A 10,307-nucleotide genomic window follows, 5' to 3' on the forward strand; every position below is an offset into this window, starting at 1 on the left:
AAAGGCATTTGATAAGGTGCCACACAGAGGATTTTACACAAGATAAGGGCTCATGGGATTGGCAGTACATTAGCATGGATAGAGGATTGGTTAATGGACAGAAAACAGAGTAGGAATAAACGGGTCATTTTCAGGTTGGCAGGCTGTAACTAGTGGGGTGCCGCAAGGATCAGTGCTTGGGCCTCAGCTATTTACAATCTATATTAATGACTTAGATGAAGGGACTGAATGTAATGTATCCAAGTTTGCTGACTGTACAAAGCTAGGTGGGAAAGTAAGCTGTGAGGAGGACACAGTCTGCAAAGGGATATAGACAGGTTAAGTGAGTGGGCAAGAAGGTGGCAGATGGAGTATAATGTGAGGTTATTCACTTTGGTAGGAAGAATATTTTTTAAATGGTGAGAAACTGTTAAATGTTGGTGTTCAGAGAGATTTGGGTTCCTTGTACACAAAACACAAGTTAACATGCAGGTATAGCAAGCAATTAGGAAGGCAGATGGTATGTTGGCCTTCATTTCAAGGGGGCTGGGGTACAAGAGTAAGGAAGTCTTGCTGCAGTTGTTACAGGGCTTTGGTGAGACCACACCTGATATACTGTGTACAGTTTTGGTCTCCTTACCTAAGGAAGGATATACTTGTCTTAGAGGCGGTACAATGAAGGTTCACTAGATTGATTCCTGGGATGAGAGGGTTGTCCTATGAGGAGAGATTGAGTAAAATGGGCCTATAGTCTCTGGAGTTTAGAAGAATGAGAGGTGATCTCATTGAAACATATAAGATTCCGAGAGGACTTGACAGAGTAGCTGCTGAGAGGCTGTTTCCCCTGACTGGAGAGTCTAGAACTAGGGGGCATAGTCTCAGGATAAGGGGTCAGACATTTAGGACTGAGATGAGGAAGAATTTCTTCACCTGAGGGTTGTGGATGCTCAGTTGTTGAGTATATTCAAGACTGAGATTGATAGATGTTTGGACTCTAAGGGATATGGGATTGGACAGGAAAGTGGAGTTGAGGTCAAAGATCAGCCATGATCTTATTGAATGGCGGAGCAGGCTCGAGGAGCTGTACGGCCTCTGCGCTTATTTCTCATATTCTTAAAATAGTCCCAATTGTCTTTTGTATTTATATTGCCTCACACCAGGCAGTATCCTAGTGAATCTGTGTTGTACCCCCTGTAAAGCCTCAATATCGTCCCTGTAGTGCAGAGCCCAATACTGCGCTCAGTGCTCTTAAATCTTGTGGTTTGATATTCAGGTATTATATAGGTTCATCATTACCTCTTCTTCTATCCTCTTGTGATAAAACCTAGAATTCCATTAGCTTTTTCCACAGTTTTATCAACCCGAGGAGCTGTCCTTAATGTCCTGTGAACCTGTGCCCCCAAATCCCTCTTCCATAGACCGCACCTACTTCCATTCACAGTATAATTACTGCTGTTATTTATTTACCAAAAATGCATCACCGTTTCCCATGTATTTCAGCCAGCAGCAGGGTAGCCGCGTGACCTCGTCTGGTGACAAACGGCTGCTAACCATCACCCCAAAGCACTTAATGGCTGCCATCAGGTGAGTACAATCCTTCATCACGTCTTAACGTCAATGATATGCATCAGAATAACTTAATTCTAGTTTAATGCTAAAGGAGTGGTTGGAGAGATCCATTGGAACGGACGGGAGTTCAGTGACCCTAAAGTTGGGGTGGGGAGGGGTGGGGGGTGCGGTCATCAACGCCAAGTGGTGTGGGAGGGGTGTCCCTGATAGAATAATCAGTCACAGGCTCTGGGTGGAGATGGACTGAAAGCTTTTTCTTTTATTTTGGTTTTAATGTTGCACTGTGACATCAGCACCAGGGGTCACGCTGTGACCCGGGGCCCCCGTAATCAGCACCGGGGGCCACGCTGTGACCCGGGGCCCCCGTAATCAGCACCAGGGGCCACGCTGTGACCCGGGGCCCCCGTAATCAGCACCAGGGGCCACGCTGTGACCCGGGGCCCCCGTAATCAGCACCAGGGGCCACGCTGTGACCCGGGGCCCCCGTAATCAGCACCGGGGGCCACGCTGTGACCCGGGGCCCCCGTAATCAGCACCGGGGGTCACGCTGTGACCCGGGGCCCCCGTAATCAGCACCAGGGGCCACGCTGTGACCCGGGGCCCCCGTAATCAGCACCAGGGGCCACGCTGTGACCCGGGGCCCCCGTAATCAGCACCAGGGGCCACGCTGTGACCCGGGGCCCCCGTAATCAGCACCAGGGGCCACGCTGTGACCCGGGGCCCCCGTAATCAGCACCAGGGGCCACGCTGTGACCCGGGGCCCCCGTAATCAGCACCAGGGGTCACGCTGTGACCCGGGGCCCCCGTAATCAGCACCAGGGGTCACGCTGTGACCCGGGGCCCCCGTAATCGCACCAGGGGCCACGCTGTGACCCGGGGCCCCCGTAATCAGCACCAGGGGCCACGCTGTGACCCGGGGCCCCCGTAATCAGCACCAGGGGCCACGCTGTGACCCGGGGCCCCCGTAATCAGCACCAGGGGCCACGCTGTGACCCGGGGCCCCCGTAATCAGCACCAGGGGCCACGCTGTGACCCGGGGCCCCCGTAATCAGCACCAGGGGCCACGCTGTGACCCGGGGCCCCCGTAATCAGCACCAGGGGTCACGCTGTGACCCGGGGCCCCCGTAACCTAAAAAGGATAGATCAGAGTACTTTCTAAATGTTGAAAAGCTCGAAACAGTGGAGGTCCAAACAGACCTCGGGGTCCATGTACATAAATCATTAAAATGTCATTAAAAGGAATGTTGGCCTTTATATCTAGAGGACTACAATACAAGGGGGTAGAAATTATGCTACAGCTATACAAAGCCCTGGTTAGACCACACCTGAAGTACTGTGTTCACTTCTGGGCACGGCACCTTAGAAAGGATATATTGGCCTTGGAGGGAGTACAGTGTAGATTTACTAGAATGATACCTGGACGCCAAGGGTTAAATTATGAGGAGAGATTACACAAACTAGGGTTGTATTTCCTGGAATTTAGAAGATTATGGGGTGATTTCATCAAAGTTTTTAAGATATTAAAAAGAAGTGATAGGGTAGATAGAGAGAAACTATTTCCGCTGGTTTGGCAGTCTAGGACTAGGGGACATAGCGATAATCTCATTGAATGGCGGAATAGGCTCAAGGGGCTAAATGGCCTACTCCTGTTCCTATGTTCCTAGAAGCACCGAGTCGGGGTGCAATGGAGCCACGGTTGGTGGTGGAGCCCTCGGCTGGAGGGCGGAGTGGGGGGATGGAGCCCACGGCTTGGGGGGAGTGGGGGGATGGAGCCCTCGGCTGGAGGGCGGAGTGGGGGGATGGAGCCCACGGCTTGGGGGGGTGGGGAGTGGGGGGATGGAGCCCTCGGCTGGAGGGCGGAGTGGGGGGATGGAGCCCACGGCTTGGGGGGGGTGGGGAGTGGGGGGATGGAGCCCTCGGCTGGAGGGCGGAGTGGGGGGATGCAGCCCACGGCTTGGTGTGGGCTCCATCCCCCCACTCCGCCCTCCAGCCGAGGGCTCCATCCCCCCACTCCCCACCCCCCTCCAAGCCGTGGGCTCCATCCCCCCACTCCGCGGAAATAGTTTCTCTCTATCTACCCTATCACTTCTTTTTAATATCTTAAAAACTTTGATCAAATCACCCCATAATCTTCTAAATTCCAGGAAATACAACCCTAGTTTGTGTAATCTCTCCTCATAATTTAACCCTTGGCGTCCAGGTATCATTCTAGTAAATCTTGGTTGGGGGGGGGGTAGTGGGGGGATGGAGCCCACGGCTTGGGTGGGGGGGGTAGTGGGGGGATGGAGCCCACGGCTGGGGGTGGGGTGGCAGTGGAGCCCGCGACGGGAGGTGGTGAATCAGGAGCGGGTGGTGATTCCCGGTGCCTGGCCGGTTTGGGTGTCACTGCTGAGCCGCAGCGAACCAACTGCTCACTGCCTGAGCTTCAATCCTTGGCTCTGCCACGGTCAGGAATTCTTGTGGATCCTGTGCTTCCCATCCCTCTGAAAATGAAATGCCTCCCGTTTCCCCAACAGGAGTCAGAGCCTTTGGGGATGGGGGGGGCAACCAAAATTAAAATAAAGTTGTACCAGTTATGCTCCATGCACGGTGCCCTACAGCTGTGTGTGGATTTGAATGTAGAAACTGAACAGCGCTGGTCTTTGTGGGGTGGGAGGGGTGAGGCAAGGCAGTGAAGGGTGGAATGGGGCATCTTGTGGGAAGAATGAGCCCCAGGGTGTGAGGGGTATGAACCCCGAGGAGTCCTGTGTGAGGGTTGAGCCCCTGGCAAGCCCTGTCGGGTTGAGGGGGGGCTGGTGGTGAGCCCTGGGAAGCCCTGTTAGAAGGGTTTGGGACCTTGTGTGAATACGGAGTGTCCCTGGGCTCTATCACTTCACGTTCTGTTCTGTAGTTGCCTGTTGTGCAAGTAGGGTGGTGAGCAGTGGGAGTGAACGCAGTGGAACAGCACTGATGGTGTCGATGAACTGGGGGACCAAGGGATTCAAACCTGAAAGTGAGACTACAGGGAGATAAAACCAGCAAAAAGGTCAACAGCTTTTTGAATCAATTTGTACAAAAGTAACAGTTTTCCCACAGCCAGAGACTGTAGTTTTGGTGCCCCATTATAGACATCGAAGGCATAGAGAATGTACAGCATTCACCAGGTTGATGCCAGGGATGGAAAACTAAAGAGGAGAGACTTCAGACTCTGGAACTATTCCCACTGGAACAGAGAAGGCTGAGAGGAGATTTAATGGAGGTTTTAAAATTGTGGAGAGCTTTGATGGAGTAAATAAGAAAAAACAGTTTCCTCTGCTGGAGGAATCAATGACGAGTGTATATCATTTAAAAGATTGCACCTTTTAGGGGAAAGTGAACAAGTATTTGAAGCTAAGGAAGATACAGGGCTATGGGTAGAGAGCAGGGTAATGGGATTAGTTTGAGATTTAGAAAGGACTATGCATATGGAGAGGGGGGCAATGGGACTGGGTTGAGATTTATATAGGGCTATGTGTAGGGAGAGAGGGGGAATGGGATTAGTTTGGGTTTGACAGGGCTATGAGGAGAGTGTTCGAATACAGCAACAACACTGGCATCTACCCAACAATATGGAAAATTGTCCAGGTATGTCCTGTCCACAAAAAGCAGGACAAATCCAATCCGGCCAATTACCGCCCCATCAGTCTACTCTCAATCATCAGCAAAGTGATGGAAGGTGTCGTCGACAGTGCTATCAAGCGGCACTTACTCACCAATAACCTGCTCACCATTGCTTAGTTTGGGTTCCGCCAGGACCACTCGGCACCAGACCTCATTACAGCCTTGGTCCAAACATGGACAAAAGAGCTGAATTCCAGAGGTGAGGTGAGAGTGACTGCCCTTGACATCAAGGCAGCATTTGACCGAGTGTGGCACCAAGGAGCCCTAGTAAAATTGAAGTCAATGGGAATCGGGGGAAAACTCTCCAGTGGCTGGAGTCATACCTAGCACAAAGGAAGGTGGTAGTGGTTGTTGGAGGCCAATCATCTCAGCCCCAGGACATTGCTGCAGGAGTTCCTCAGGGCAGTGTCCTAGGCTCAACCATCTTCAGCTGCTTCATCAATGACCTTCCCTCCATCATAAGGTCAGAAATGGGGATGTTCGCTGATGATTGCACAGTGTTCAGTTCCATTCGCAACCCCTCAGATAATGAAGCAGTCCGAGCCCGCATGCAGCAAGACCAGGACAACATCCAAGATTGCGCTCATAAGTGGCAAGTAACATTCGCGCCAGACAATGACCATCTCCAACAAGAGACAGTCTAACCACCTCCCCTTGACATTCAACGGCATTACCATCGCCGAATCCCCCACCATCAATATCCTGGGGGTCACCATTGACCAGAAACTTAACTGGACCAGCCATATAAATACAGTGGCTACAAGAGCAGGTCAGAGGCTGGGTATTCTGCGGCGAGTGACTCACCTCCTGACTCCCCAAAGCCTTTCCACCATCTACAAGGCACAAGTCAGGAGTGTGATGGAATACTCTCCACTTGCCTGGATGAGTGCAGCTCCAACAACACTCAAGAAGCTCGACACAATCCAGGACAAAGCAGCCCGCTTGATTGGCATCCCATCCACCACCCAAACATTCACTCCCTTCACCACCGGCGCACTGTGGCTGCAGTGTGTACCATCCACAGAATGCACTGCAGCAACTCGCCAAGGCTTCTTCGACAGCACCTCCCAAACCCGCGACCTCTACCACCTAGAAGGACAAGAGCAGTAGGTACATGGGAACAACACCACCTGCATGTTCCCCTCCAAGTCACACACCATCCTGACTTGGAAATATATTGCCATTCCTTCATCGTCGCTGAGTCAAAATCCTGGAACTCCCTTCCTAACAGCACTGTGGGACAACTTTCACCACACGGACTGCAGTGGTTCAAGATAACGGCTCACCACCACCTTCTCAAGGGCAATTAGGGATGGGTTATAAATGCTGGCCTCGCCAGCGACGCCCACATCCCGTGAACTAATAAAAAAAAATTTTAAAAAGATTGGGATTGATATTGGGCTATGGGGAGAGAGTGGGGCAATGGGATTAGTTTGGGATTGATGCAGGGCTCTGGGAGAGCGAGCAGTGGGATTAGTTGGGGATTGATTCAGGGCTGTGGAGTAAGAACTGGGCAATGGGATTAGTTGGGGATTGATACAGGACAATGAGGAGAGGAACATAGGAACAGGAGTATGCGATTTAGCCCCTTGAGCCTGTTCCACCATTCAATGAAATCATGACTGATCTGTGACCTAACTCCTTCGCCCCATAACCCTTAATACCTTTGGTTGACAAAAATCTATCAATCTCAGATTTAAAATTAACAATTAAGCTAACATCACCTGCCGTTTGGGGAAGAGAATTCCAAACTTCTACCACCCTTTGCGTGTAGAAGTATTACCTAACTTCACTCCTGAAAGTCCTGGCTCTAATTTTTAGGCTATGTTCCCTCGTCCTAGACTCCCCAACTAGTGGAAATAGTTTCTCTATCCACCCTATCCGTTCCCCTTAATAGCTTGAAAACTTCTAAATTCCAGGGAATACAACCCTAGTTTGTGTAATCTCTCCTTATAATTTAACCCTTGGAGTCCAGGTATCATTCTAGTAAATCTACACTGCACTCCTTCCAAGGCCAGTATATCCTTCCTAAGGTGCGGTGCCCAGAACTGAACTCAGTACTAAGGTGTAGTCTAACCAGGGCTTTGTATAGCTGTAGCATAACTTCTAGTCCTCTAGCTATAAAGGCCAGCATTCCAATACCCGCCTTGATTATTTTCTGTACCTGTCCATGACCTTTTAATCATAGAATGGTTATAGCACAGAAAGAGGCTATTCGGCCCATCAAGTCCGTGCCGGGTCTGCAAGAGCAATCCAGCTAAGTCTCACTCCCCTGCCCTATTCCTGTAGCCCTGCAAATTTTTTCCCTTCATGTACTTATCCAATTCCCTTTTGAAAGCCACGATTGAATCTGCCTTCACCACCCCTTTGGGTAATGCACTCCAGATCACAACCGCTCGCTGTGTTTTTAAAAAAAAAGTTTCCCTCATGTCGCCTTTGGTTCTTTTGCCAATCACCTTAAATCTCTGTCCTCTGGTTATTGACCCTTCCGCCAATGGGAACAGTTTCTCTCTACTCTGTCTAGACCCTTCATGATTTTGAACACCTCTATTAAATCTTCTTGCAATCTTCACTGCTCTAAGGAGAAAAACCCCAGCTTCTCCAGTATCCACATAACTGAAGTTCCTTTTGGAATCATTCTAGTAAATCTCTTCTGCACCCTCTCTAAGGCCTTCACATCATTCCTAAAGTGTGGTGCCCAGAACTGGACACAGTTCTCGAGTTGTGGTCGAAACTGTGTTTTGTAAAGGTTCATTATGACTTCCATGCTTTTGTACTCTATATGCCTCTTTATAAAGCCCAGGATCCCGTATGCTTTTTTAATCGCTTTCTCAACCTGCCCTGCCACCTTCAACGATTTGTGCGCATATACCCCCAGATCTTCCTGTTCCTGCAGCCCTTTTAGAATTGTACCTTTTAGTTTATATTGCCTCGCCTCGTTCTTCCTACCAAAATGATCTATGTGCGTGGGCCCTTAAATCTCTTTGGACCTCCACTGCTTTTCACCATTTAGAAAGTACTCTGATCTATCCTTTTTAGGTCCAAAGTGGATGACCTCACTTGCCTATGTTGAATTCAATTTGCCACAGTTTTGCCCATTCACTTAATCTATTAATATCTCTCTGTAATGTTATGCTTCCATCTACACTGCTTACAATGCAACCTAGCTTTGTGTCATCGGCAAACTTGGATATGTGGGTCTCAATCCCATCATCGAAGTGGTTAATAAATAGTGAATAGTTGAAGCCCCAACACAGATCTTTGTGGGACACCACTAGTCACATCCTGCCAATTTGAGTACCTGCCCATTATCCCATTAGAGAGTGGGGCAGTGGGATTAGTGTGGGATTGATACAGGGCTATGGGGAGAGAGCGGGGCAGTGGGATTACTTTGGGATTGACACAGAACTGGGGAGAGCTGAGAGGTCTGGTTAATTTAGGGAGTGAGAAACCAGGCAACAGCCATGACTGTTTGGCTCGTGGTTTCTGGTGGGAATTACGGGCATGGATTTGTTGGTGCTGTGGCTGTGGTGATGTTCGCGGGGTTTGTGCTGCGTGCGCCGTGTGGTGTGGTTTGTGGCAGTGTGCGCACGTGCGGCGAGTGTACTGTGGCTTCTGCCGTATAGAGCTCCCTGCCCAGGTTGTGAAATATTTTTAATGGTTTTGTGCTTTGTAACAGACACAGGTCAAGGTCGAGATCTCGTGAACGCAAGCGGTCCAGATCACGGGAGCGTGGCGAACGTGGTGGCCGTGGAGGGCGGGATCGAGACCGCGATCGCAGGCGGTCCAAGGATCGGGAAAGATCTGGAAGATTCTAAGGGTCTGATGTCAGTCTGCATGACTGCTCGTTTAGAAGGACCACAAGCTCAACAAATAATTGGAATTTAATACTTTTTATGTTTGTTTAAAATAAAACTCAGTTCTGTTTCCTTTTGTTGTTCAATAAACCTTTTTAAAATAAAAACCGAGCTGGTGCTAGCTACTGTGCTGTACCAGATCCAGCTTTTAGCTCACCTTCCTTTGTGTATGTGATGAGGCCAGTGTACCCTGTAGAGTTGAGTAGGTTTAGGAAGATGTAGTTTTCACACTCGGTGTTTTGATGTGCCTGCTTGCACAGAATGCTTCAGCTCCACGTTCCTGCTGGGACCTCGTTACAACTGGATTGAAGCACCACCTATTGGAAGCATCTGGCGGCCGCACCTCGCACTCACTCAGTGATCTTTCTCCCTCTGATAGTAAAGTGAGATTATTACTCTGAATTTACAGATTTCTCAATGGAAAGCAATCCAGTGTGAGTATTGGTTTGGATTAAAGGTCCCTTGACCGTTGGTACAACTTTACTTCCTTAAAGGTGATGGGGACCATGACAGAGTTGATTTACACTCCAGCTTCCAATTCACACTCGCTCCAAATCCACAGCTGTCTGCTGCAGTGGCTGGGGCTAATTACTCAGTAGAAAAACCCAGGGGGTGTTGCAGTTTAGTGGGTCAGTGCGGGCAGGCAGTGTCTGATTGCTGCGATGCATCGAGAAGCAGGAGGTGAATGGAGACCGTGATGAGATTGTGGCTGAGCTGTGCAGCATTTAGTGATGTAGTAATCTGTGACTAGAAGTCGCAATAGGGGGGGTTACCTCAGGTGGGTGGGGGCTTCCCTGACGTGGGTTTGTAACTTTACTGCTTTACTGTAGAATGTACGTTGCTGATCAGCTGCTCTGCATCTGGTTCTTTGTTTCAAAAGGATCACTTGTTAACAGACTTATAGATTAAAGAGATGGTGAAATTAGATTGTGTTGGTCACTCATTTCGGAAGCAGCATTTAATGAGATCTAAATTGTAAACCTGGGCTACTGATAATTAGCATTTATAAAATATCAATGGAAGCTCGAGGAACAGCACCTCATTTGATTAGGGGCTTTACAACCTTCTGGACTGAACACTGATTTCAATAACCAGATCATAACCATTGCTTCCATTTTTTTCAGACAGCAGGTGTTGGTAATGGTTCTGCTGTTGCCATTTTACAGCTCCTCTGGACCCATCTTTTGTTTCTTCATTTGTCCCATTTCTACCCCCTTTGCTGTGCATCATCATCCCTTTTGTCATTTGAACACAGACTTTCCC

General features: G+C 49.4%; 1 protein-coding gene across 2 annotated transcripts in view; it reads left to right on the top strand.

Annotated features, from left to right (window-relative positions):
* Positions 1-9,969, top strand: part of u2af1 (U2 small nuclear RNA auxiliary factor 1) — a 45,919-nt gene extending 35,950 nt beyond the window's left edge. For both annotated transcript variants that reach the window (XM_067993394.1, XM_067993393.1), the window contains exons 8-9: positions 1,480-1,563; positions 8,867-9,969. In XM_067993394.1, the coding sequence (XP_067849495.1) occupies positions 1,480-1,563; positions 8,867-9,005 (223 nt within the window). In that variant the 3' untranslated portion in view covers positions 9,006-9,969. The remainder of the gene's footprint in view (positions 1-1,479; positions 1,564-8,866) is intronic.
* The last annotated feature ends 338 nt before the right edge of the window (positions 9,970-10,307 follow it).

The sequence above is a fragment of the Heptranchias perlo genome, chromosome 11 (assembly GCF_035084215.1).
Source record: "Heptranchias perlo isolate sHepPer1 chromosome 11, sHepPer1.hap1, whole genome shotgun sequence".
In the NCBI taxonomy this organism is placed as follows: Eukaryota; Metazoa; Chordata; class Chondrichthyes; order Hexanchiformes; family Hexanchidae; genus Heptranchias; species Heptranchias perlo.